Source organism: Urocitellus parryii, chromosome 2 (genome assembly GCF_045843805.1).
Source record: "Urocitellus parryii isolate mUroPar1 chromosome 2, mUroPar1.hap1, whole genome shotgun sequence".
Taxonomy (NCBI): domain Eukaryota; kingdom Metazoa; phylum Chordata; class Mammalia; order Rodentia; family Sciuridae; genus Urocitellus; species Urocitellus parryii.
Window position 1 is genome coordinate 215,978,460 of NC_135532.1, and position 27,845 is coordinate 216,006,304.

Below are 27,845 nucleotides of genomic sequence, written 5' to 3' on the forward strand. Positions count from 1 at the left end.
TGCTTCTGCTGGCATCCCGGAATGCCACCAGCTCCCTCTACAGCGGCAAGGGCCCCTGGCCTCCGGGCACGCGCCGCCAGGGTCAGGGGAAGCCCTAGGTTGCCCCACGCGTCCCGCAGTGTAACCTCACCCACCCTGGAGCAAGTCCCCGAGGAGGAAGTTAAAGCTCTCCCCAGCAGTCTGGTGAGGAACTAGCATCTGGGACACGAATGACGTGTTGGCCTGTTCCTCCCGGGGAGCCCTGGAGAAGGCTGGGGTCTGCTCGCCGAGCGCTCTCTAGAGGACGCGGCGTTCCCGTGGGAAGAACCGGGGGAACAGCACTGCACAGAGCCCGCAGCCCAGCCCCAAGCCCGGGGCACCTGGTGGCGTGGCAGCGCCCTCTGCAGGCCGAGGCCGCCTCGCGCTCCTGCTCGCCGAGGCCCCGCCCCCGACCGCCGCTTCGCCAGCGGCGCGGGCCGGCCCGGGGGCGGGGTCGCGGCGGGGCGGAGCGCTGAGGCCGCTCCACGCGGGTTCCCGGAAGCGCGCGCCGGGTGGTGGCCGCGGCGAGTGTCTCGCGCTCCCTTGGCGCCCCCGGCGCCCTCGCCCGTCCCCGGCGCGGCCATGGCGCGGAGCCTCGCCTGCTGGCTGGGCGGCTGCCTGCTGGTGTCAGGTGAGGGGTCTGCGGGAAGGGGCAGGGGGACCGCCGAGGGCGGAGGCGCCGGGGAACCGCGAGGCCCGGCGAGATGCTTTGCTACGCACGCGGGGTGGCGATTCCCCAGGCGGCGACCCCAGATCGCAGCCGGTGGGTGCCCGTAAAGGGACCCAGTGCCGTGACCGGGCGCCGCACCAAGCTGCCGCCGCCGCCGCCCTGGATCCTGCAGCTGGGGAGGAGCCCCACCCACACCCGGTCCCCACCGTGCAGCCGGCGGTCTCGAGGGGCGCTCCCCGCGGGCTGTGTTCGCGCTTGCTGCAGTTCCCGCCGGCGCGTCCTCACCCAGCGGCCTCCGGAGAGGCACAGAGCCTCCCCCGGCGGCTGTCCCAGGCCCTCCTGGAGTCTGGAGGCGGCCCCTCCACGAGGCCCATTACACATCCTCCTCCTTCTGCCCGATCACCGCCAGACCTCCTAGCAGAAGGGTCCACATCACCTTCCCCTTAAGCACTCGGCCCTGCGCCTTGAAATCTGAATTCTGCCGCTCAGTGTTCCGCTGTGGGGCTTTTGCGAGCTAAATCCAGTGAAACCTTCTCTGTCCTCCTCTACAACGAGTGCCCAGGTTCAAACAGCGCGATGGCTGACCCCTTCCTTCTTTGGGATGAACTCTGTGCTGGCCTTTGAAGCCCACACTCTCCAGTTTCCTCCATACCTCTCAGGATGGTTCTACTTAGGATCCTCTGCCTGATCTCTCTGTTGCTGAGTTCATCACCAAGCCTTCTCTCCCGCCCCTAAGTTTCAACAGACCAGTGGCATTAAATAATAGACCTGTGACTCTCACCTTTGGGTCTATGGGTACTAGTCGGGTGATGGGTATGTTTATTATGCTCTCCTCTCTGCTTGTGTGTATGTCTAGAAAATTCTATTTAAAAGTTTAAAAATAATTTCTGCCTCTACCTCACATCCGCCCTCCCTGTGACCGCCCTCCCAAGCTGGCTTATCCAGCTGTTTACCTGACCTCCCCCCCTTGAATCTTTTTTCAGCCTCTCCCATTTCAGAACTGAAATGGTTCTCTGCCCAGGCTCCAATCAGGGCACCAGATGCATAAGCCAGAAATGGACATTCATTTCAGTTCACCACATCAGAAAGTCTAGAGTTTATACCTCTGGAAATAGATCTGAAATCCACCTGCTGAGCCCTAACTCTCACACCTTTCTTTCTTCTAATCCAGGTCACCATCATCTGTCCCCACTTTATTTTTGCTTCCCACCTACCCCCACCCCAAAATTTCTTCTTAAACTAAAACTAAGATTTTAGTTCTTCAAATAAAATCCAGTCTCCGCAGCACAATTAACACCACCCCCCCCTCCCTCACCTACATGTCATTTGAAGACACAGAGCCCCTAGGGGAGACCAAGGTGTTGAATGTGTCATTTGGGGGGCAATATTTTTGATGAAAAAAAAAGTTCTATATATATTTTTTTCCTTTGTTTTTACAGCATCGGGGCTGGTGCCACCTCCTGAAAATGTCAGAATGAATTCAGTTAATTTCAAGAACATTCTACAGTGGACGTCGCCTGTTTTTCATAAAGGGAATCTGACTTTCACAACTCAGTACCAAAGGTGGGTCTGGTGGCTCTTGGCAGGAAGGTGCCAGAACATGGTGGCCTTGGGCCAGGCCATAGAGGGAGGGAACCTAACTATCACCCATGACAGCTAAGATGAGCCTCCCTGCTGACCTTTCTCTTTCCATCTAGGGAATTCCTGTGGCCAGCTTTTCCTTTTTATGATTCCCTCTTGGACTGTTTATTACTGGGCTGGTTGTAGATCTGGACGTGTTATCATGGGTGTAGATGTAGTCAGCCACAGTGGTAGTCTCACGGTGACTCAGTGCTATGCTAAAACTATCTCATCACCACTGATGTATTTTAAGAGGAAAATGCTACTGCTGTCATCTCTAGTTATTAGAGTAATATTGATACAAGTCAGTGTCCAAATAGAAGCTGACTATCTGAGAAACCAAGGTATGCAAAGCAGGCAGGAAGACCCCTGCCCCCACACCATCCACCGCCTCCCGTGGATTAGAGCAGCCCACCCCAGTGCCAAGCAGTGCAGTTGACTTGCCCAGTGGACTGTCAAAAACTCCATTGTCTGACAACAGCAGAGACTCTGGACAACAGCAGAGACAACTGTCACCCCTGACAATTATCTCAGGAGTGCTCTGAACACCCTCTACCTATTCTGCTTGGTCACATTTCCCTGATAAAAGATAAAGAAGTCCATATCACCCCTCCCTTGGCAGCCTGTCACCATCTGCCACAGGTTGGACTATAGGTGACACACCTTCACACCAGGTACAAATAGCAGCAGGAGGCCCAAGGCCAATGAGTGACGTGCCTGTGGCTCAGAGGAGGATAGACCAGCCCTTCAGTGAGGCAGGAGGAAATTCCCTTCAATCCTGTTAATCCCATCCCCCACCCCACCCAGCTGTCATTTAATGAACACACCCAAGGCCCATGAATCCAAGTAGGAAAAAAAAAAAGATAATCTTTATCTACAAGTTGGGTTTTTGTTTTGTTTCTAGTTTAAAATAATTTCACACAAGAAAAAATTCCAAAATTTCAAGTATAATACTAAGAACTTTAGATGGCCTACATCCAAATTCACCAGCTTTAAAATTTGCCACATTTCCTCTCCCTCCTTCCTATTTATCTCTTACACAGAATGCCCTTTGCCCCTTAGTATTTCAATGTATGTGTCATAAGAACAAGGATAATCTTTTATATCCCACAGCATAGTTACCAAATTCAGGAACGTCAACATGGCACAAAGCTTTCATCCAGTCTACAGTATAGAGTCCAAGGATTGAAGGAGGGTCATTCCACAACTTTTTTTTTCCTGGGGTATATTCTTAGTACTAAGTCCTAGGACTCATATTTTTCTCCACTCAGTCTGGAAATCCTTAGAGATTTCACTGTGGAAAATTAACTATCCTCTTTTATCAGTCTGTTTTTTATTACCACAATGAAATACCTGAGGCTGGGAGCTTTATAAAGAAAAATTTTCCTCATAGTTTTGAAGGTCTAAGGCCAAAGTTTATATCTGGCCTTCTTGCTGGCAGGGTCCCAAGGCAGCAGAGGCCATCACACGGTGAGTGACAGGGAGCAACACATGAGAATACTGGTCTCTCTCTTGTAAAGCCACTAGTCTTCAATCATGGGACCTCTGCTCCTATGACTTTATCTAAACCTAATCACCTCCCAGTGGCCTTCTGAACACATAGTCAATTAAGTGTCCACCCGGTCAATACCTCACAGTGGGGAAACACCGACATGTGTTTTAGAGGGAATAAACCATAGCACCTCTCTTTCTGTCTCTCTTCCCTGTGGTTTACTTTGGTGGGTCTGTGCTTTGCTGTTTTGCCATTGTAGTAGTTTTGCCATTGTCTTTTAGACAGAGGTCTCAGTGACTTTGTGAAGGTATGGGAGAGGTCATTCACCAAGTCAGCACCTGGGCTCCAGCTGTCCTCCTCAGGAAACCACAGACAGAACCTGGCATGTGCTAAGGCAAATAAACACATGCTGGCCACGTCCTTGGGGAAGAGGTTGGTCCCAGGGGATCTGATTCCTCTTACTTGGCTTCACAGAAGTCTTGCTTAGATTTAACCTGAACAGTTGCACAACAGGAGCTCTCTGTTGTGCGTCTGTTGTCAGGCTGGCCAGGATGGGGCTCTCTAGAAGATAGATTGGTGGTTACAAATATGGAAACATCCAAAACTTAGATGTAAATATGGGGAAGGGGTCATGTTACCTATTGAATGAGGAAAAAGTTATTTGTGAAAGCAATTAAAATAACCTAGAAGTTATTGCAAAACAACTTTTGAAATGCTGTCAGCCAACTGATACATCAGTTTAAATTAAGGAAATGGCCAAATGTGAGAAAGTCCCTTAATGACATGACCCCTGGATTTTCCAGATAATAGGATATAAGATAGCCATGAAGAGTTGATTAATTGACTCATTGTCCGGGGAGTATTAAGTGGGAAAAGTAAATTATAAAATAGTATGATCACAATTGTCTCTACCTACTTTTTGCAAGGGATTGTTCTAAACCTCACCAAGAATGCAGTGAGATGTGGTCTCCAAGACTCTAAAGTAAAACACAACTGAATGTAGTTGGACAGGTTTCCTAGGCTCTACATACCTGATCCCTAAGCTGATGAATGTTGCTATTATTATCAGCATCACCATCATTGTCACTTCTGAGGACAGCCAAAGTGGTTTTGACATTTAGACAGGAAGATACAATGGAAAACTAGTCAGACTCCTCACTTACAGGAAGGGAGGCTGTGTGTCCATGGGTTAGATGGTGCCAATTACCCTCCTCAGGCTCTCCTCAGGTTAAGTTGTGGGAGGTGGAATTTGCTTAGCATCCCGGTGTTTCCAAATGTCCTCTCTTCTTCCACATGATGTTTTTCCACCCTGTCTTCAGTGGTCGCTGTTGGGGCTGTTGTCCTGACTGAAATTTATATTTGTTTTATACTTTTTCTAGAATAAACAATGTGAACCATTTCTAGGACATTATTTGAAATCAGCATAATATACTTACTTAATCTGTGTGTATCAAAATCTCACAAGTCATGCCTCACTGCTTTAAGATACACACAACCAAGGAAGGAAGGAAGCTTTCTTGGTCAAATATTTTGAATACTCAACCCCTTTCTGGAAAGACACATGCTTATTAGGATGTAAGGTCTCTGAGAGATTCTAATATGAAAACATCTAATTTTATGTTTAATGCAATTTCCCCCAAAATTATTTGTCCATGAGATAGATTATCTTTCAAATGCCTTATGATGACCCAAGGATCATTAACTGTATCCCACGGAACACAGTTTGGAAAGTGCTAATGTAAATCATGCATGTAATTCATCAAGATCGATGATTAAGAATTGCTTTATTTTCTCTCCTTGTCCCCAGTTAGTCTTTGGTAGCAGAAAGAATAAAGCACCAGTCAGCCTGAAAGAAGCTGAAGTTCGAGCTCTCATGATTTTGTCTTTCTAATTGTGTAGTTATAGGAAATTCCAAGATAAATGCAAGAGCATTACCTCGACCCAATGCGACTTCTCAAATCTTTCCAAGTATGGTGACCACATCTTGAGAGTCAGGTCTGAATTTGCAGATGAATATTCATACTGGGTGAACATCTCCTTCTGCCCTGTGGATGACAGTAAGCCATTCTGATTTCCATTCTGTTGGGTGTCATCGCTTGCCTTGGTTTTGTTCCACCTGGGTTGGTCTATCAACAAGAATTCTTGGAGTGTGCGGGAAGTGGATAGCTCTGCACAAGGAGCTTGAGGAATATAACAAAGAAGGCCGAGGCCTTAAAGAAGCACAGGGGCACAACAGGAAAGGATGAAATGAAATAATTAAATATAAAATTGAAACTTCAGTACCTTCATGGCATTGGGGCCAGCACTATTAATGAGAAGGATTCAGATGATAGTTTTCTGAATGGGAGTCAGTTTTGAATTGTGATTTCAACAAAAGTATGACATGAAAGGCAGAAGAGTATAGATAGGTGTGGGGACAGAAAGGCCATATGCAGACAGGCAGCTTGCCCAGAGGAAGGACAGAAGGGGGAGAGAGCTGATGTCGTGGGCTGGGATCAGGCTGCTGGTAAGAAAGCTCTAGGGCACACCCAGAGGGCCATGAGGACCCACCACAAGCACAGTTAGAGTATCAGGAACTGAAAACCAGTTAAGCTACCTGTAGCAATTAAGGCAGTAAAGACAATTCAGGGTTTCAAGACACTCACATACCCGCTATTTTAGTTAGTTCTTTTGCCACTGTGACCAAGAGACCTGACAAGAATCACATAGAGGAGGAGAAGTTTATTTGGGGTTCACAGTTTCAGAGGTCTCAGTCCGTAGATGGCCAACTCTATAGCTTGGGGCTCAAGGTGAGGCAGAACATCATGGCATTAGGGTGTGGTAGAGAAAATCAGCTCAGGACATGTCCCCCAGGAAGCAGAGAGGAGAGAGCTCTGCTCACCAGGGACAAAATGTAACCCCAAAGGCACACCTCCAGTGACCTCTCCTCCAGCCACAACCTACCTACCAATAGTTACTGTCCAGTTAATCCATATCAGTGCCTTAATGCACTGATTTTATTAAAAGTTCTCATAACCCAATCATATCACCTCTAAATTTTCTTGCATTATCTCACACATAAGCTTTTGGGGTACACATCTTATCTAAACCATAAAAAGCCCTCTAAGGAGCAGTCAGAGAGAAGAATTGAGAGAATTATCTTTATGCAGGGAAAGGTCTTTGTATGCGTCTCCTGCCCCAGACCCTTGTCTTTCTCCCTCGTAGACTATGAGGCCAGGATGTCCTTCTCTTTCCCAAATTCTGTCCCAGCTTGGTCAGACTTTTATTTTTGGAATCCAAAATTATCAAAGTTACATTATCTTTTCTAAGATTTTCTTTATAAAAACAACAACAACAACAACAAAAAGAATACAAAAAGTCCAGTTTAACAATAGTCACGTCTTCAAAACTCAGTGTAGTGTTCCTTGACTTAGTGGAGTTCCATTTCTGTAACTCAATCATAACCTGAAAATATCATAAGTCAAAATGCATTTAAGACCCAAAACCTTTCAAACATCCTAGCTGAGCAGCACAGCCCAGAATAGAGTACCGGTTGTCTCCCCTGATACTGTGTGACTGACGGAGCTGCAGGTCACCACTGGCCAGCATTGCAAGAGAGGATTGGGCTACATATCGACAGCCTGGGGAAAGAGCATAATTCAAAATCCCAGGTTTCTATCAATGCAGCTCACTTTCACAACATCATAAAGTCCAAAACATCATAAGTGAAGCCTTCATAAGTTTAAGACCATCTATTTAGGTTTCTGTTCCTATAATTGCCAGTTGATTCTGACCGGTTCCAAATCCTATTTTAGGTCCCATCTGTGGAAGTTCCCTTTAAAAACAGGCTAAGCAGCTTGTCAAAAGGTCACACAGGTGATAAGTGGCAGAGCAAGGATTCAGACCCAAGCCCCTATGCCCATGCTCTTAGCAGCTCTGGCCCTATATGGGATATTCACCTCCTGAAGTATTCTAGCAATAAGAAAATGCTTCGTGGCATCATGGGGAATCTGTTATATTGGCTCTGAGAAAGTATCTAACAAATTTTCTTGTCTGGTTTTCAGACCAGCAGATTACAATGGTAGAAGTAGGCTCCTTAGCAGCCCCCAGAAAGTAACAGTGGCCAGAAAAGAATACAGGACATAGGTCAACACAGTGCAGTTTCCCAGAGCCACTAGCTGTTCCCTCTGATTGTTATCAAGCACCTACTGTGTGCCAGGCCATGCTCAGCGTTGAAATTCCAGTAGCAATCAAGGCCCCCCCCCCAAAAAAAAAAAAAAAACCCTGTTCTCATGGAACATAGATTCTAATGGGAAAACTGATCTAGTAAAAGATAGGTTAGATCTAGAAAAAGACAGGTTAGAAAAATTCATGTGATAATTATATATGTTAAGCATTTTAGGGTTGCCACTGAAAATAATAGAACTACTATCTGTAGGTTCCAGCCCAGAAAAGGAAAGAAAATTTGAGCTATCAGAAGAAGGAAAAAAGAGGAGGAGGAAAAACAAAATAAAATACATTTTTTTTAAAGCAGTCCTTACAGGTAACACATGATAATGGATTTGGAATAAGTCTAAAAATATTAGAAATTATAATAAACATAAATGAACTAAAGTGATTAATAAAGATAAAGATTATCAGATTTTGTTTTTATAGTGTTGGGGTTGAACCCAGGGTAACTTACATTGAGCTGAATCCCCAGCCCATTTTTGTTTGTTTGTTTGGTACAGGGATTAAAGCCAGAGGCATTTAACCGCTGAGCCACATCCCTAGCCCTTTCTTTTATTATGAGACAGGGTCTTGCTAAGTTGCTGAAACTGGTCTTGAACTTGTGATCCTCCTGCTTTAGCCTTCTGAATAGTTGGCATTAGAAGCATGAATCAGATTTTTATTTTAAAGAAACAAACTCCACCTATCACCCTTTACTCCCTCATTTATAGCAAGGTCTATCAAAGAACAGTGTACTTAAATAGACTAATTGTCCTGCACAGTTATAAAAGATTAGTGTTGCAATAGTGTTTTAAAAATGTGACTTATTATTTATCATTTTGGTTTGTTCTTATACCTAGCCATTATTGGACCTCCTGCAGTGCAGGTAGAAGCACTTGCTGATTCTTTACACATGCAATTCTTTGCTCCCCAAATTGAGAATGAACCAGAAACATGGACCATGAAGAACATTTATTCCTCATGGACTTACAATGTGCACTATTGGAAAAATGGAACTGATAAGAAGGTAAACTTGGCTAATCACATGCACTTCAATGTGGGCACCCATATTCTCTGTTGAGTTTTGACTCGATGAAAGAAGGCAGGAGTCCACCCAGGCAGGGCCTTGCAAGATGGCAGCATCCATGGTACAGAGGATCTAAGGCTTCTAAGAGCCAGAGCTTCCCAGGCTGAAGCATGACTATACCTTGGGCTCAAATTTCCCATCCCCCAATGGAAATACAGAAAGCAGGTTTTAGGGTGAAATCTGCATGACGAGAGTAGACCCTTTTCCCAGGAAGGGAAGTTGCAGGAGAGAGCAGGGCTGAGTCAGCAATTGGTGGGGGAAGTTGGAGTCCACTGAATCAGGTGACCAGCTGAATGATTGCTGAGTCAGGGCGTCAACACCCCATGCCCCAGATCAGTCACATATCAGATATGTCAAGTCTGTGGTCAAGGCACCCCCTACCCCAGGACACTACATTCACCTTCTTTTTTTTTTTTTTGTAGGGGGGTAGGGGTACCAGGTATTGAACTCAGGGGCACTCAAGCACTGAGCCACCTCCCCAGCCCTGTTTTGTATTTTATTTAGAGACAGGGTCTCACTGAGTTGCTTAGCGCCTCACCATTGCTGAGGCCGGCTTTGAACTCGTGATCCTCCTATCTCAGCCTCTGCTGGGACTACAGGTATGTGCTACCATTCCAGGCCACCATTCACCTTCTTTACCACAGTTTTCGCTGTTGCTCTCCTCTCTAGGGAACAACTCCTTTAAAAACTTGGCTTTGGAACTTGAAAGCAAAATGAAAGAAAAAGAAATGGAAACAGACCTCAGTGGATCATCGATGCTCTATTAAGCACCTGAGGGGCACGTTTTCAAGAGAGAGAATGGCAGCTGGTTACGATAGGGGTCTGAGTTTTGTAGGGTTTAGTTAGACTGAATCACAGCAGAATGTCGGGCAGTCAGGGGGACAGTCGTGAAAGTCCAGGGTCCATTGTTTTCCTTCTCTCCCTGGGACTCACTGTTCTTTTTTTTTTTTTCCTCCCTGGGTTTATTACTATTTTTTTCTAAAGACATTTTAGTTGTAGATGGACCCAATACCTTCATTTTATTTATTTATTTTTATGTGGTGCTGAGGCTTGAACCTAGTGCCTCACACATGCCAGGCAAGCGCTCTGCCACTGAGCCACAACCACAGCCCCCTGGGGTTATTATTTTCTATATCATTCAGATCCGAAAGACCTGATGGGAGTATTCCCCTGCCATCATGTGGCTCAGGTAACATGAATGTCTTCAGCTTCCTCAGATCTTCAAAACGGTTATAATAACCCACTTCATCCATAAAACAGGGTAATAATTCACTTCATAGGATTGTTGGAGAGTTTTAATCACAAAATGAAAAACGTCCCATTTCCTGGAACAGTGTATGTGGTCACTACATGAGGTCCCCTTCCCTTTATGTAGACATATTAAGGCCATTTGTGTTCATCCTTGGGCAGACTTAGTTTGCCAGTTCAGACCTACTGAACTGAATACCATTCATAGTCCTAAACTGACTTACATATATGTTACATAGGATGTATTTCATTAAATGTTGCTCATATCACTTCTCAAAAAATTGGGAGGAAGAGATCATCCATGTTTATCGTCTTAATTAAATACACACATTCACACACATACTAAACAACAACAATAAAAGTTAATCCCCCCACAATTCCTCATCATGATGCAGTATCTTAATCTGTTCCTGCTGCTATAACAGAATAGCACAGAGTGTGTAAAATATAAACAGTATAATTATTTCTCACAATGCTGGAGATATATGCTGGAGTCTGAAAAGGCCAAGATGGAGACACTTGAAGATTCAGGGTCTGGTGAGGGCTGTTCTCTCTGCTCCCAAGATGAGGTCTTGTTGCAGCATCTTAACTAGCCCAAGATGAAAGTCAAAGGGGGTGCAGAGTCCCTGATTCCTCTTTCACAAGCTTGCTAATCCCATTCATGAGGGCTCACTTGTGACCTTGTAAAGCCTCCACCTCTTAATACTGTCATATTGGGGATTTAGCTTCAGGGTAGGAATATGGCAGGAGGACACATACATTCAAACCCTGGCATGTGGGGGCATCTGCTTCCTCATAGAAGAGCTGATTTGGTTATAGTCAAGACTCTAGGAAATGTGCCTGGAAAGCAACACAGAATATTTGGTTTTATACCCACTCATCCAATGCAGGTGTTTCTGCTAACCCCTGAGACTCAAAGAGAAGACCCAGACCCCCCTCCGGGGCGAGAAGCATCCTCTAAGGATCTGGCTCTGTACTCACCCCACTGTAGCTAAGTGCCTGCAACACTAAACTAAGCATGAAATGCAAATCCCATTTTATATTTAGCTTCCTATATTTATTCTTTTATATTAAGTTTCTAGAACACACCACCAGCAACGGCACAGGCATCTCGTTACACATTTGTCCTCTCACTTTGCCGGGTTGTGTGGAAGGAAAGGTTGTGTTGCTGGAAAGGCCACTGGTTCCCCAGTTGCTCCCTCCCAGGGGCCTAAATGTCATCATTACCCACGTATGTGGTTCCCTTCTAGAACACAAACGTTTCAAGACAGAGTCAGATTAATTCCCTACACTAATAACACTAACAGCTTTTAGAAATTCCACATATGCTTGCCACTTATGGTCTGAGTTTTAGTCTTTTTTCAAAAACTGCATTGTAAGGCTTCAGAGGCACTGGACTTCTAGAAATGAAAGCCAGGAGTTTTTTGGGTATGGTTTGGTTTGGTTTGCTTTGTTTTTTAAATTAACTTCATAGAAACTCTTGTCATTCTCTTCATATATTCAACAGTATAGTCAAATCTTGCCCTCAGAGAGTTTGATTTTTTATACAGTAATCAAGCTGTCACCAATCCAGGTGCCAAAGTTTAAAAAAAAAAGGAGTCTGCACTCACTCTGTAGGCTCTTTTAATGCCCTTTATTTTTTTAGGAACTATTTCAGTTTCTCAAATTGAGAAATAACTCATTAATTATGATATATTGCATTCAGCTCCAACTGAGATGAGTCAGTAACTCCAGCTGCCAGGGAAGAACAGGCTGTGGAATGCACCTGAGTGAGCCAGGGCCTCTGGAGAACCCCACACAGCCAAGATCAAAACATGCTCTGTATTAGTAGCTAGTGCTGCTGTCACAGAATGCCAACAGTTAGGTAGCTTCAACCACAGGAATTTATTGTCTGCTGAAAATCTAAGATCAAGGTGTCCACAAGGCCGTGCTTCATCTGAAGCTGCGGGGATTTGTCCCTCTCCTCTGTCCAGTTGAATTAGAGACCCACCACATAACCTCAATTTAACTTGGTGACCTCTGTAAAGGCCCTACCTCCCTATAAGGTCACATCATAGGTACCAGGGGTTAGGACTTCAACCTATGAATTTTTTTTTTTTTTTTTTTTAGTTTTCGGTGGACACAACATCTTTATTTTACTTTTATGTAGTGCTGAGGATTGAACCCAGCGCCCCGCACATGCCAGGCGAGCACGCTACCACTTGAGCCACATCCCCAGCCCAAGAATTTTTAAGGGACACAGTTCAACCCATTAAAACTGGTTTATCTTTGGGGAAGGGGCAGTTTGCATATCATTTAGGGTAGAGAATTTGGGAAACAAGATGGTTTGTCTGGGTTGGGGCTGTAGCTCAGTGGTAGAGCGCTTGCCTAGGATGTGTTAGGCATTAGGTTTGATCCCCAGAACCACATAAAAATAAATGAATAAATAAAGTTTTTTAATTTATTACCATCTTCAACTAAAAATTATATATATTTTTAAAAAAAAAAAAGAAAAGAAAAGATGGTTTGTCAGCATCACAGTCCGTCTTGCTGCATCCCTTAGAATAGTGTGGAGTCCCTGAAATGAGCTGGGAGGAGCGAGCACCTACCATCTGTTCTTTACTATTTTAAGTCTGAAGCGGTAATTACAGCTTGTTAAGTGTGAGAAAAAAGAGAAGAAAAATAATGGTCTCCCTTCACTGTTAAGGTGTGTTCTTGTTTCATCCCCATTGCCAGTTTCAAACTACTCTCCAGTTTGACTCTGGGGTCCTCAGAAACCTGGAGCCCTGGACAACTTACTGCATTCAAGTTCAAGCATTTCTTCTTGTTCGGAACAAAACTGGGGAATGGAGTGAGCCTGTGTGTGAGCGAACAATGGAGGGTAAGTGAGACGCACAGTGTGTGCTTCAGCCTCTGTGGCATTTTAAAAGATTTACACACACCACACACAATCCTCAGGCATCATCACAAGCTGCTCAGACTCCTGCTCAGGAATCAGCATCCCCTCCTCTGAAGGTCAGCTTCATGCTGAGAAGGAGAGGCCCACTTCTGAGACTGCTCGTTCACTTAGCCCGAGGCATTGACGGCAGGGTGGTCCATTGGGCAGCTGAAGTTGGCCCCACAAGCCCGTCTTCGCCTTGCTTGACTGCGCTCTCCAGCTCCCCAGAGCAAGACCATTCTCCCCAGACCACCCTGCAGAACTGGAGCTTTGCCACACCCCCATGTGCCCTGGAAGTCTCCTTCCCAGGGCATACACCAGTCCTGCAGATGCACGAGGACTGGCAGGGAGGGATTGGGATACCTCATCACTGTCCTCAGCTGGTGCTGCTGGTGTAGCCCCTTGTCAATTATGAGATAGGCCCTCACCTCCATCCTTCACATATGGTGGGGACCACAGTGTCCAGCCCAGTGCCTGCACACTTGGTGTTTCTTAAAAGAGCAGATGGGGGCAGGTGAAGGGGAGAGAGGAGCAGGTGCCTGGGTGCTGGTGCTTTATGTGCACCATGTGGCGGTTGAGCTTCATGGGGAGCACTGTCACCTGCATGTCTGCATAGCAGAGCAGCCTCTTTTGTTACGCAGAGACACGGTCAAAGGGTTTGGGAAGCTCAGACCGTGGAAGATGGGACACATATAAGATCACTCATGTCACAAAGCTTGGCATGAGGGGTACAATTTGATCAAAAAGAAAAATAGTTTAAATAGTTCGCAACTGCAAGTGATTACTCTGACATTAGGCAAACATTTTATAAAAGAAAGGGAAAAAGTAAATGACCGAAAACGTCCTCTTGTCAAATATCATTTTAGTTTTGGGGGTTGGGTGGGGTTTTTTGTTTTTGTTTTTGTTTTTTCATTCTCACTTTATGTAATCTTATAATCAGTTTTGGGGTTTTTAAAAATATTTTTAGTTGTAGATGGACACAATGTCTTTATTTTATTTATTTTTATGTGGTGCTGAGGATCAAACCCAGGGCCTCACACGTGCTAGGCAAACGCGAAACCACGAGCCACAACCCCTACCCTTACGATCGGTTTTTAATGAGAGCTTTGTAAGGATCTTTTCCCCTTTTACAGACTAGAAAATGAAGGTTCAGAGATAACAATTAAGTTGCCCAAAGTACTCAGCTAGTAAATGACATGGACAGAACAGAACACAGACCAGTCTAAGCCTGGATTGTGTCCCCTCTAACTTTCTGCCTGCATATTCATTCCAAAGGTAAACTGAGGCATCACATCCCTATGGATAAAACAGAAAGGTGATCTGTCCCACAGTGTGAAATAGACTGAAATTAAGGGGAATATCCTGGTAACTTGTTTTTCTGCATCCTGTATTTTCTCATAGTGAGTGAAAGGCTGAAGGGCTGCCTGCCTCCCGCCTCCCATCGCCCCCCTGTCTCCTGCACACACATCCACCCCCCACCTAAAGGATACCAAAAAATCTGAAAATAGGAGTTGTTCATGCTAGCTGGCTAACTGCAAAATCTGTATATGTATGTTTCCTGCCTTTTGTTCCCACTTTGACACCTCTTTTAAAAGCTTTGTTCCCCAGAATATTGGAAACAAAAAGTTTTCTTCCGTCTTGTTTCAGAGCCTAGCCCCACCCCTGAGTGAGTGACAGTTCTAGCACATGAAGCAGGAATTGATGGGGAGCTAGGACAGAGGCCTGGACCTGGTGAGGGCGTGTGTGTGCTAGACACAGGAGGGCAGTGCCGGCAAAAATGCAAACCGAAGAGGAGGAGGGAAGGAGGCAGAAGACACAGCAGGTGCCTCCCAGCCTCTCCCCCGCACAGATGCCAGTATTTAAGGCATGTCCACTCCCAGTCACACACATGGCGCATCCCCTGGGATACCAGCAGATGCCTGCAGTTAAGGTACTCCAGGACCAATACATTGTCCAGAGTTCTTGGGTTTGGGGGGTGGTTTTTGTATGTGGTGCTGAGAATTGAATCCAGTGCCTCACACATTGCTAGGCAACTGCTGTACTCTGAGCCACAACCCCTGCCCCCAGAGATCTTTGATCAACCCTGAGTGACAGTTGACATTTTCCCCACAAACAGTCCTTTTCAAATGACTTGCTCTCTAATAAGCAGAGTTCGATCTCCTGGCCTCTCTTGGCACCAAATGCACTGGACTTTATTCATGAGGGTGGTACTGATAGGCAGGGGCAGGGCATAGGGAGGCCTGGCTGCCAGGGCAACTGGAGAAGGGGCCTGCTGGTGAATGAGGAGAGATGAGACCAGGAATGACCAGGTGATATCCTGGATACTGTTCTGGAGAAGCCAAGTGTGATTCCGTCTGTAAAACCAGATCTGCCTCAGTGATGTTGCAGTAGGAGAAAGAGCCCGCTCCATTTATGCAGAGGAGACGGGACCCTTTACAGGAGAGTGAGGGAGTGAAAAAATGACAAAATTCAGGTAAATGCCATTGCCATTAGACCACCTGTGTCTGCTAATTGGCATTTATCAAAGTCAGGCTCCTACTCTCCCCTGGGGACTGTCCTCTCTGGTAGCTTCAAAGGAATGGTGCTCAGTTTCTTGAAGAAGATACTCCCAGGTTGTAGCAGACCACTATATGCATAAAGGGAGAGGAAAGATTCACAGTGGCAAGCCCTTTTTAGTGAAAGCTCTCAGGAGGACAGGTCAGGGGCCCATGGTCTGTGTTGGCAAGGCCACGGGGTGTGCTCTTTAAACAGGCTGACCCTTCTGTCAGAAGCCCAGGAGGGCCTGGGTCATCCCAGGGATGCAACTCCGGCTCCCAGGAGCTGTGCTGCAGCTTGGTGGGTCTCTTAGAGGTGGAGTCATTAGTGTGAGTTTTTGCAGCATGGCTCTTTCTCCCTTGGGCTTGGCCTTGGGGGTTGGTTTGCTGCTTCAAGACCAAAGAGGTGGATCCAGAGAGGGGGCTTATTGCCACCTAAAAGTAAGTAAATTGACCCAAATCCTTGCCTATTATTCTTGTTATATGTGCCAGTCGTAATCCCAGAGACCAAACTTTGAAGCAACAGGAAGGGGGTGCGACTCAGTGAGCACCTTGGGTCCTCCACCCCTCTGCTGTGTTTTCCAGGATTTCGAAGACGCTGTCTGAGATGGACAAATGGGCGCTCTTTTGAGGGATTGCCATTGAATTGCAGTGGCTAACATGGCCTTCAGGTCACTGAGATCCAACCTGTACATGACAAGAATGTAACCCCCTGTTGTCCCTGGCAGAAACAACCCTTTCCTGGGTGGTGGCCGTCGTGCTGATAGCTTCGGTCTTCGTGGTGTTGCTGACGTTCCTCGGCTGCTCGGTCTCCCTGTGGTACATTTACAAGAAGACCAAGTACACCTTCTCCCCTGGGAATTCACTTCCACAGCACCTGAAAGAGGTAGGTAGGAGGGAGCGAGATGTGCCTTAGAAAACCCTGCTGGAAGAGTTCTCCAAGGTCAGGGCTGCCCATTCCAAGGTCAGGGCTGCCTGTTCCAGACAGTATTTTCCTGGGGAATAGTACACATCTGATGTGCTGGTCCATCGCCATATGCCCATTTCAGAGAAACCTGAGTCCAAAGACCAGCCCTTAGGAAGAAAGCAAAGGATTGTCTCAGATGTGACCTGACGGCGCCTTCTCTGGCCTGCACTGCCCAAAGCCCCAAGTCCTCAGGGAGCCATGCTGATGGTTCTGGAGCAGGAAAGGAAAGAGCAAAGCTCCCAATAGAGAAGATGAGAAAGAGAACACTGTGGGCCAAGTGCCAGCGAGGAGCCAAGGGGCAGAACGGGAGCAGGGAGAGGTGTGCTTTTAGTTTGGGAATATCTGAGAATGACTTCAATCTGGATGTGCATCCGAGACTTTAGGGAGGCTATTTTTAGGATTTAGAAGAAAAAAGATTTAATCCATCTAAAGACTTAGGACTGAAGAGGCCGTAAGAAATAAAACTCTGGGTACACAATCAACCCTCTATGTCCACAGGTCCCACATCTATGGACTTAGCCAGCTGCAGATCAGATATATCTGGGAGTGGGGGAGGGGGAATGCATCTGTACTGAACATGTACAGAGTTTTTTTCTTGTCATTAATTTTCTATATAATACAGTTTAACAACTATTTACATTTTATCCGGTGGTATAAATGATCTAGAGATAATTTAAAGTATACAGGAGAACGTGATTAGGTTACATCCAAATACTACACAAGTTTATGTAAGGAATCCGTGGATTTTGCTATCCACAAGGGGTCCTATAGCCAATCCCCATGGATACTGAAGGACAACTATTTACTGACACTTAAAAGTGAAAATATGCCAAGCGCAGACCCAAAAAGCACCTATCTAAGATGCTAAGATAGAAATTTGCATTCAAAAGGCTCCATGGTAAATTTTCTTGGGCATGATACCTCTAAAGGAGTGAAGATGGCAGAATGGGGCACAGAGAGGTTGAGCTATCATGCAGCAGCAACACAGGCCTCACCCAGTCCCCAAGGGCTCTGAGCTGGGATAGCCCTTCAGAAGTGTCCCAAGCTGAGGCAAGAGAGCTGGACCTGGGAACCCCTCAGTGGCCATGTGGTAGATACAGGAAACCCCGGGGAAGGGACCTCACCTAGGACGAGGTACAAGCATCAGCACCAGTATTCCTGGCAGCTGGGAGGGCAGGCGCCTTATTCCTGAAGGGAGAGCTGTAGGGCCTCTCACAGCATCCGCCACAGCCTGCCCCTTGGACCACTGGGACCTACCAGGAGCAGCTCCTTCAGGATTTCTTTTCCTGGGGAAGGTTCCAAGAGCAAGTTAGTAAGACAAACCCCATCTCCCACCACTGCAGCTGGTTCCAAGACCACGAGTAATATTTGGTCTTTTCCTTCACCATCATTCGTCCTTTCCCATCCTGTGACTAGCCTCTGCTGGCCTAGCAGGACTGAGCTCTGGCCCCCAGGCCCTTCTTGGGCAGTGACTGCTCTGCCTGTCCATTTGCATCAGAAGATGCCCCAGTGACTCCATTGGGCACCCACCAGAGTGTGGCAGCAGCATTAGCCCTTCCTGGTGACCAGTGTGGCCACTCCTTCCTTTGCCTACTGGTCTTGCATGAGAAGCAGCAGCCATAGCTTCAAGTTGAATGGGCCTCATGCTGTGTTCACTGGTCAGATGCTCTTACTCTAGAATCCTCTGGACTAGGGTTCAGCAAACTATTCCTTAAAGGGTTGCATAGAAAATATTTAAGGCTTTGCAGACCAAGTGGTAAAATCGAAATCACCCAGGTACGTATATAACCATTTAAATGTAATCATCTAAAAATCTTGACTCATGGGCTGTACAGAAATAATCAGTGGACTAGATTTGGCTCATGGACTGCAGTTTGCTGACTCCTGCTGTAGACTCACAAAATCTACCCAAGTGGTGACCAGAGCCACTCCTTTATCTATAATCTCTTGATTCTTGAACCCATGTGTTCTACCTCCTGAGGCCATAGGAACAAATAGTGGTTGTTGGTTCTAGGTGCGTGCCAGGTGCTGGGGGCATCTTCACAGGGTATTGTCTCCAAGCAGGCATCCCACTTTGAACAGGTCATTCTATTATTCTTTCTGGCTGGAAGCTGCTGGGTGGTGCGTTGTATGATATGATTAGTGGGTCCCATGGGCAGGTGCCCACTCCTGGCCCTCTTAGATATCAGGATTATTTTACTAGAATTTCCACTGAGAAGTACGGCATATTGGGTGTCTTAACCAACAGCAGCATATTGACATTTCTGCAAACTGAGAGTCTGAGTTCACGGTGTGGGCAGGCTTGGTCCCTACTGAGAGCTATGAGGACAGTCACTCCAGGCCTTTGCCCTAGTTTCTGCCGGTTGCCCACAGTCTTTGGCATTCCTTGGTGCATAGAAGCCTCACCCTACCCTCTGTCCTCACCTTCACACAGCCTTCTCCCTGGGTATGCCTGTGCCCACATTTCCCCTTTTAATAAGGACACCGGTCATATTGGACCAGAGGCCTGCTGTGCTCCGGATTGACCTTATTCTGACTTACCTAATCATTTCTTCAGGACTGTTTGCAAGTAAGTTCATATTCTGAAGTACTGGAGGTTAGGACTTATGTAAAATTTTATAGGGACACAATTCAAGCTACAGTGTGTGCCAGTAGACCAAATTCTCAGTAAGACCTCCGTGGTGCTGACTGAGGCCCTGTTGGACACAAAATGGCAAGTCATTTCTGAAATAACTGTCCACTTAATCAGGATCCATCACTTCCAGGGAACAAGGGATTTGATGTCATCAACTTGCCACCAGGTGGCCGTTTGGTCTCCTTGCGGGTGCCATCATCCCAGGGGCTCAGCACTGGTCTCTACTACAGGAGGTTGGACATTTGGCCGCAGCTGTTGCCACGTCAGTCTTGGGGGGCAGGAGGTCTGCTCGTGGGTCCATGCAGAGCCTCCATCCGTGGCACTAGGGCTGTTCTGTTTGTGAGCCCACTGGGCCACATATGGGGGCCAAATGGCCGAGGCTGGCTGCCCACTGGCTGTGTCATCCTGTCTCCTTGGTTCTTCCCTCCCCATGGCACATGCTGTCAGTGGGGGTTAGTATGTGTTACAGGAATTCACACACTTCAGCTGTACACTGCCACCCACGTGCCTCTTCCCCAGGGACGTGTCCTTGTCCCTGACCTTCCATCCTTCCTTCTGCTAGGTTCCAGTCTCCAGCCCAGCCATGACCTCAGCCTGTGAGTCCATGGCAAACCTGATCTTTGGTCACTTTACACATAAAGTGATGACTGGATACATAGTCGGAGTCTCCGCCTGTTGGAGGGCTTTCTGCCTGAGTGGGGAGCCCGTGCAACAGCAGGACATTCCCAGCTTGCACCCACAAGCCATGCCAGCTGCCTGTGAACCAGAGTTGGCTTTTCCCTTCTTCTTCAGCTGGCCATAAGGACCTGTCCCTCATCTACTCACAGTATGAGCAGGGGCAGAGCAAGGTGCATGGGGACAGATGACATGGGAGTCTGAGCCACCTATATATGTGACTGACCTGTGCCCTCTGACCCTGTCTTAGGATCTGATGTGACTGAACAGGCCCCAAAGATAGTGTCAGTTTATGTAACAAACAAACTTTCTAAAAAAATTTTTAAAAAAGATGATTTTAGGCCTGGAGATATAGTTTTGTTGGTACAGTGCTTGCCTCACATGCACAAGGTCCTGGCTTCAATCCCCAAAACCACACACACACATAAAAAAAAATTAAAAGAAAAAAACAAGAAAGAAAGGAAGGGAGGAAGGATGGATGATTCACAAATCCAGGGAACATGCATCATGGCAAACCATGGGAACCCTTGGGCTTACCCGGAGAGGCAAAGGAAACAGGTGTTTTAAAAGGTAAATTGAATTAAGTTACGTAAGTTGTTTTGAAGTAATGATCCTTGGCTCTGAGAATCAATAACCACCTTGGTGTCAGCACAGGGTTGTGAAGGTGGTTTTGGGCAGATGTCTGTCCTTGAAGAGATAGTCTTTGTGCAAGGTTGTTGTTTGTTAGACTCTCTTGTAACAGTTCCTGTTATTTCCTGTTATCAGGGAAATCGTGCATGAGGGTCCCACCTACCCCATCCCCACCCCTTCCAACTCAAGACCTTCCAACTCCATTTAGTTTGGTTTGATTTAAGTGGCTCCATTTTGGTACCTAACTTTCATAGTGGTCACTCACGGACAGCATTGTCACCTAGTATCTCATGGCCAGAGGCTCTGCATCTGGCAGGCCTCCGTACCACTCAGTGAGCTGTTTTCCAGACAGGATATCCTGCTGTGCTGCAGATGACCCAGCCTGATCCCAGAACTCTAGTGTCCACATTGTGATTTTCTTCTTGGGATTGATCTGTGAACTCCACCCAAGGTCATTTTGCACCAAAGACACTTCAAGGATCTGCCAGGTCACATGTCCATCAGGTTCAGTTAGTCTGTCCTCATGGTAGAGAGTGCACCTGTCTGGAAGCAGAGGTAGAGCTGTCTGCTCTGTAGCCCACTCCTGCTGCGGGGCCCTTGCCCGCCCTGGCTCCCCCCAGACAGCAGCCCTCAGTCTCCCGATAAACACCCTGTAGCGAATCCCCATGTGCAGAATGTGCTGCTCCAGCGCCTAACGGGGCCTACCAAGCTAGCTCGTCCTTCTTAGTGGCGGGAGGGGTGACATATGATGAACTGTTCATAGCCCCACTGAGCTGGGGTAGTGAGATAAGTTGCTGAGAGACCAAAGAAGATACCCAGACATAGCCAGGTACAGTGGCACACACCTGTAATCCCAGCGGCTGGGGGAGGCTGAGGCAGGAGGATGGTGAGTTCAAAGCCAGCCCCAGCAACAGCGAAGTGCTAAGCAACTCAGTGAGACCCTGTCTCTAAATAAAATATAAAATAGGGCTCAGTGGTTGAATGCCCCCTGAGTTCAATCCCTGGTATTCCCCCTCCCCCCAAAAAAGAAGATACCCAAGATGACATGTGAGACATAAGGTTTTTTGAAAACTGTTTGTGGAGAGAGTCCAGTGGCGACAGGCTAGATAGATAACACCTCCATCTTTTGTGGTGCATTATCCAGTGGCAGCCAGCTGGATGAGCACGTGTCCTCTCCACAGCTTGTTCTGTACCAGGTAATTCAGGGAGGGGCTTCTAGGCTGAGCCACATGAGCAGCAGTGTCATCAGCTTGCTTTGTTCAGCATCTAAGGAACAGTTGTCTGGTCACATGCTAGAAAGCAGTTTCCACAGATAACACTCTTTGCCCTAGTTTCCACTACATGAGTCACTTCCTTCAACATAATGCTTACCTAGGCTTGGCTAGGTCCCGGATGCTCCCAGGACCTGGTGTTTCAGTGTACTCCTGCCTTCAGGGATGTCACATGTGGTCATTCAGTCTTGACTTGGAGAGAATGTTCCAGCATGCCCCACTCCACGGGACCCTTCCAACTTCCCTGATGTGGCAGGTCCCTGTTTCTTCATAGGGCGAGTTCGCCACCCTCTGCAGTGTATGCCTTACCCGTGCCTTGGCACTTCTTGAACTTCTGGCCCTACTGATGCATTGTGATAGCTAACACGAAGCCTTTGTCCCCACACCAACCAGCCAGGGCTGCCCCTGGGAAGAGACGTGGTATTATGGAAGGTAACTGCCTCCTGTGAAGGGCGCTGCCCAGCGAGGGACCCGGCTGTGAGCCACTCCAGCTGTTGGCATTCCAGGAAGCCGGAGAATAAGGGGATCCACCATGAAGGGGTCTGGGTTGCACAGGACAGCACCCTCTGTGGATAGAAAGTGGAACTCATGACTGGGGGCAAGTGTTTGAGAGCAGCTGGAACCTTCTCCACAGGATGTCTGCAAGCCCTGCAGCACTAGGAAGCATCAGGAATCCTCTAGGCATGAGCCTTGTGAAGGCACAAGAACAACAAAGAGGATCAGGCCCTTTGTTCTGGGTAGAAGGTATTTTCTTGAGAACCAAAAGGAAACTATTCACCTGCTATTTTTGCTGCTTGGCTTTTCCATCAAAGAAACTGGTCAGACAGGAAAGAACAGATGGCAAATCAAAGCTGAGGCAAGTGTAATGGAGGGGGTCGTGGGAATGAGCGCTCCCCTGCAAGGCTGGCAGTTCCTGTGATATCTGAGCAACACGGAGGTTGGGGTGCTGGAGAGGGGCCGAGGAGAGTAAGGGTCAAGGAAGTTCCAAAGCACTTCAGAGCTTATCAGGGTCTCCCCAGCACCAAATTCTCCATCTTGGCTCTTATTGTAGAGAATGTGTTAATCACGGCCCAGAGAATGATTTGGGGTTTAGGGAGATGAGCTGGGAGGGAGCTGTGAGTTGAGAGCAGAAAGGGTTATTCAACATTGAGCTGTTGACTCGCCACCTGTTTCTCTGTGTCCAACCGGGAGACTCAGCCCGATATTTGCTTTTTTGAAAATCAGTGCACCTTCCCTTGGTTTCCCTTCCTCTCCCTTCCCCAGGAGAATAAAGGGTAACTTCAGCAAGACTCTGACCATGGATCCACTGGACATGAGGTTTAGGGAGCTCTGCCTCCTCCCAGCTTTGTCCTCTCCCAGCAGGGAACTGGACACAGTTCCCCTGGCCTCCCCACTCCCTTCCTTGGGTGGAAATCGTGACAGGTCCAAACCAGCAGGCAGCAGCTACAGCATATCAAAAGTCTGAGCAGCACAGAACGGGCTAGTGGATTAAAGGGGGGACCACGGCGTTCCATCGGAAGGGGACAGGTTACAAGTGCAAAGCTTTAAAAAATTTCTCCATTACATGTTTCTCCATGTAACTGTGAGCATTAAGGGCATAGCTCACCTATCGGGATGAAGACTGAAGAACGTGAAATTAGAGATTTCCAGAAATATATCTGGGCATCTCATTGTTCAAAGTGTTAGACAGATAAGTGTGATTGGACTATGTTCCCTGGGCTCTCAGCACTTAACTGGCCCTGTCTATGAGAGAAATGACTTGTGGACAAGTCAGTGTCCATCAAATGAACTGAGAGAGCACAATTTAATAGGAACATATCATAAGCCATAAGCGTGCACCACCACACCTGGCCATCATAACCCTTCCCCACCCCTTTGCTAGATTTTTAAAAGTAAAAAGAAACAGGTGAAATAAACACTAATCACATGTTTTATATAACCTCATGTATATAAAATAGCATCATTTCAACATGTAACCAATGTATTTTTAAGTTATTAAGGTATTTACATTTTTTTTTTTTTTTTTTTTTTTTTTTTTACATAGCCCCTACATAATAGGGTGTAATTCACACAGCACACATAGAACAATCTAGCCACACTCCAAGTGGTCAGTAGCCACTACCATCCTAGATAGTTCAGGGCTAAGGGCTGAAATCATGGATCAGGTAGGATGGCAGGGAATGTCAAACAGGGCCTAACTCAGCCTGAGGACGTGAGAGAGACCCTGTGTTCTTCCAAGACATGATCATCCAGGCCTGCAATCTCCCTGATTCCTAGAGGAAATGCCAGCCAGGCTGTGTATGCCCCACAGCGTCATGATTGAGCTGAAAGTCCTCCCTGTTGGACTGGGAATGTAGCTCAGTTGGTAGAGTGCATGCTTAGCATGTGCAAGGCCCGGGGTTCAATCCCCAGCACACCCACATAAAAAAGGAACTATCAGAGGGCGACCTGGGATCACTTAGCAACTGAGTTGCACATCTCATTGTCACATCTTTTAAAATTGTGGTGAAATACACATGGCACAAAATTCCCACGTAATCTTTTTTTCTCTCTCTTTCTCTCTCTTATACTGGGAATTGAACCCAGGGGCTCTTTACCTTGGAGCCACATCCCCAGCTCTTTTTCTTTTCCTTTTGAGACAGGGTCTCACTGAGTTGCCCAGGTTAGCCTTGGGCTTAAAATCCTCCTACCCCAGCCCCTTACCCCCATCACAGTCACTGGAAGTACAGGCGTGTGCCACCACACCTGGCCATCATAACCCTCCCCCACCCCTTTTTTTTAAGAGTGTATTTGGGATTTTACAAAATGAATACCAGAATTGCATACTTCCCAACAATAAAAACCCACTTTTATAAATTTTTTCAACTGATATCAAACTGATGCTCATCAGTTCATAAAAATCAATTAAGCAAAAATAAACATGCCTAAAAATCAGAGCAAGTAATAAAGTTTACATTAAAATTATGGGGTATCTGGGCTGGGGATATAGCTCAGTTGGTAGAGTGTTTGCCTCGAATGCATTAGGCCTTGGTTCAATCCCCAGCACCACACACACACACACACACACATATACACACACAAAAATTACAATATATAAAGTATATACATGTCATGTAATGTTAGATTTTCTGTTGGTGGTGTATTTTTTTAATTTGTTCTAATCAGTTATACATGACAATAGAATGCATTTTGACACATCATACCTAAATGAAGTATAAATTCTCATTCTTCTGATTGTACATGTTGTAGAATCACATGGTCATGTACATAGGGTACTAATGTCTAATTCATTCTACTACCCTTCCTACCCTCACTCCCCTCCCCTCCCTTCACTCCCCTCTGCCTAATGCCAAACTTTTATTTTTCCCTTGCCATCCCTCCTTATTGTGAATTAATATCCGCAGATCAGAGAAAATATTTGGCCTTTGGTTTTTGGGGATTTGCTTAGTGTGCTATTCTCTTAACTCCATCCAGTTACCTGCAAATGCCATAATTTCATTCTTCTTTAAGGCTGAGTAATATTCCATTGTGTATATATACCATCTTTTCTTTATCCATTTATCTGCTAAAGGACATCTAGGTTGGTTCCATAGTTTGGCTATTGTGAATTGAACTGCTATAACATTGATGCGGCTTCATCACTGTAATATGCAGATTTTAAGTCCTTTGGGTATAAACTGATGAGTGGGATAGCTGAGTCAAATGGTGGCTCCATTCCAAGTTTTCTGAGGAAACTTTCCATAATGCTGTACCGATTTGCAGTCCCACCAACAATGTATGAGTGTACCTTTTGCCCCACGTCCTCGCCAACACTTATTGTTGCTTATATTCCTGATAATTCTGACTGGAATGAGGTGAAATCTTAGTTTTGATTTGCATTTCTCTTATGCAACCATTACCACCATTCACCATTCACATTCAGAACTTTTTTCATTTTCCAAAAGTAAACTCTTTACTCGTTAAACACTAACTCCCATCCCCTCTCCCCCAAATCCTGGCAATAACCATTCTTCTATCTGCCTCTATAAATCCAACTCTTCCACCCTTAAATAAATGGAATCATATAGTATTTCTCCTCTGGCCGGTTTCACCTAGTGTAATGTCTTTAGGGTTTATCCATGTGTAGCATGTGTCAGAACTTCCTCTTTTTTAATGCTAACTAATATTCCATTGCAACAAATGCACCACATTTCATCCACACGTGGACACTGGGCTTGCTTCCACCTTCAGTTGTTGTTAATAATGCTGCTGTGAACATGAGTGTACCAATATCTCTTCAACATACTGCTTTTATTTCTCTTGGGACTGTACCCAGGAATGAATTGCTAGATAATATGATAATTCTGTTTTTTATTTATAAAGGAAGCACCATACTGTTACGTTTTTAAAATAATATTTTTCATCCCAGAAATCCTATATAAAATCTTTGTAAGGCCAGAAAAAAGAAATGGTACTGAACTGTCCTCTTTCCCCCCAACAGTTTCTGGGCAACCCCCATCACAGCAAGCTTCTGTTCTTCTCCTTCCCACTCTCGGATGAGAACGAAGTTTTTGACAAATTAAGTGTCATTTCCGAAGACTGTGAAAGCAGCAAGCAGAATCCTGGTGACAGCTGCAGCTTTGGGACTCCATCTGGGCCAGGACCCCCAGAGCTCATTTCCAAGGAGGAGACTCATTTCCAAGGAGGAGACCCGTACGGGGACTCCCCACTTCTCTCATCTGCCTCAGAGGGTGATCAGAGTGACTGCCTGAGGAAGCCCCAGATCTAGAACTCCTACACGTGGACTTGTCCAAGGAGCTGAGCTTTGAAGGCTCAGGTGGCAGAAATACTCCATCCTGTGAACTCACCACTCCAAAAAGACCTTAATGATTAAAAAAGAAATTGACTATAAAGAGTATAATTTGTAGTCTCTCATACTCATCAAAACAAGGACCATGTTTTATTTGTGAGAAACAAATATTTAAAATTAGGGATGAAATCGAGATGGTATGAAATCCTTCCAGAGTGCTCATCAGCTAACCTAAAAACCAACCTCAATTCAAAAGTGGTCAGCACCACACTGGACAGACATGGATTTTTTTGGATTTCAGGAAGACTTTGATATTTCTTTTTCTATTTATCTGTGTTTTATGTACTGCAGGTGCTCTGTTAAAGTTTGATTCTCTTATCTAATCTGTGTTTGTGTCAGTCAGCTTCCTGTTATTATGACAAAGTACGTAACATAAACAAGTTAAAAGGAGAAAAGGTTTATTTTGGCTCACGGCGTCAGAAGTTCCAGTCCATTATTGGTTGGCCCTGTGGCGGCACAGTATATCATGGTGGGCTGCATGGTGGAGGAGGCTGTTCCCCTCCTTTCAGCCAAAGAGAGAAGAGCCAGAGTCCCAATATCCCCTTCAAGGTCATGACCCCAATGACCCAACTTCCTTGGATGAGGCCCTGCCTCTTAAAGGTTCTGCCACACTCCAGTAGGGCCACAGGCTGGGTTCCAAGTCTTTAGTACACAGGTCTCTGGGGACATATAAGATCCAAACTATAAAAGTGTTAATGTTTTGTATAATTGTTAGTGAATGAGGCTTCCATTTGCCATTTTTTTAAAATATTTTTTAGTTGTTGATGGATCTTTTATTTATATGTGGTGCTGAGACTCGAACCCAGCACCTCACACATGCTAGGCAAGCACTCTACCACTGAGCCATAACCCCAGCCCTTCCATTTGCCATTTTTGACATCCATTCCTTCAACAGTGCTGTCAGCCAGGCGTGTGCTGGGTCTGGGGAAGCTTCATGGAACAGAAGGTCCCCGGGCTTTGTCCAACAAAGACACTTACTAGTCTGTGTCCTGTGGTTTTCTCCTGTGTGAGGATGGAAAGGCCTAAGGATTGGCAATAACATTC

At 46.2% G+C, this 27,845-nt stretch overlaps 1 protein-coding gene across 1 annotated transcript; it reads left to right on the forward strand.

Moving 5' to 3' along the window:
• Positions 1–513: 513 nt before the first annotated feature.
• Positions 514–26,795, forward strand: Il10rb (interleukin 10 receptor subunit beta). The gene is made up of 7 exons (XM_026393542.2): positions 514–649; positions 2,128–2,251; positions 5,700–5,857; positions 8,849–9,015; positions 13,039–13,183; positions 16,503–16,660; positions 26,433–26,795. Exons 1-7 carry the CDS (start codon positions 601–603, stop codon positions 26,718–26,720), a joined length of 1,089 nt encoding a protein of 362 aa, XP_026249327.2. The 5' UTR covers positions 514–600; the 3' UTR covers positions 26,721–26,795.
• The last annotated feature ends 1,050 nt before the right edge of the window (positions 26,796–27,845 follow it).

What these genes read in the sequence shown, in the direction of transcription:
- Il10rb (XM_026393542.2), top strand. Translation starts at nt 601, where the DNA reads ATGGCGCGGAGCCTCGCCTGCTGGCTGGGCGGCTGCCTGCTGGTGTCA. An exon ending in TTCACAACTCAGTACCAAAG is followed by an intron (nt 2,252 to 5,699) that starts GTGGGTCTGGTG and finishes CTAATTGTGTAG; the next exon opens with TTATAGGAAATTCCAAGATA. An exon ending in TTCCACAGCACCTGAAAGAG is followed by an intron (nt 16,661 to 26,432) that starts GTAGGTAGGAGG and finishes TCCCCCCAACAG; the next exon opens with TTTCTGGGCAACCCCCATCA.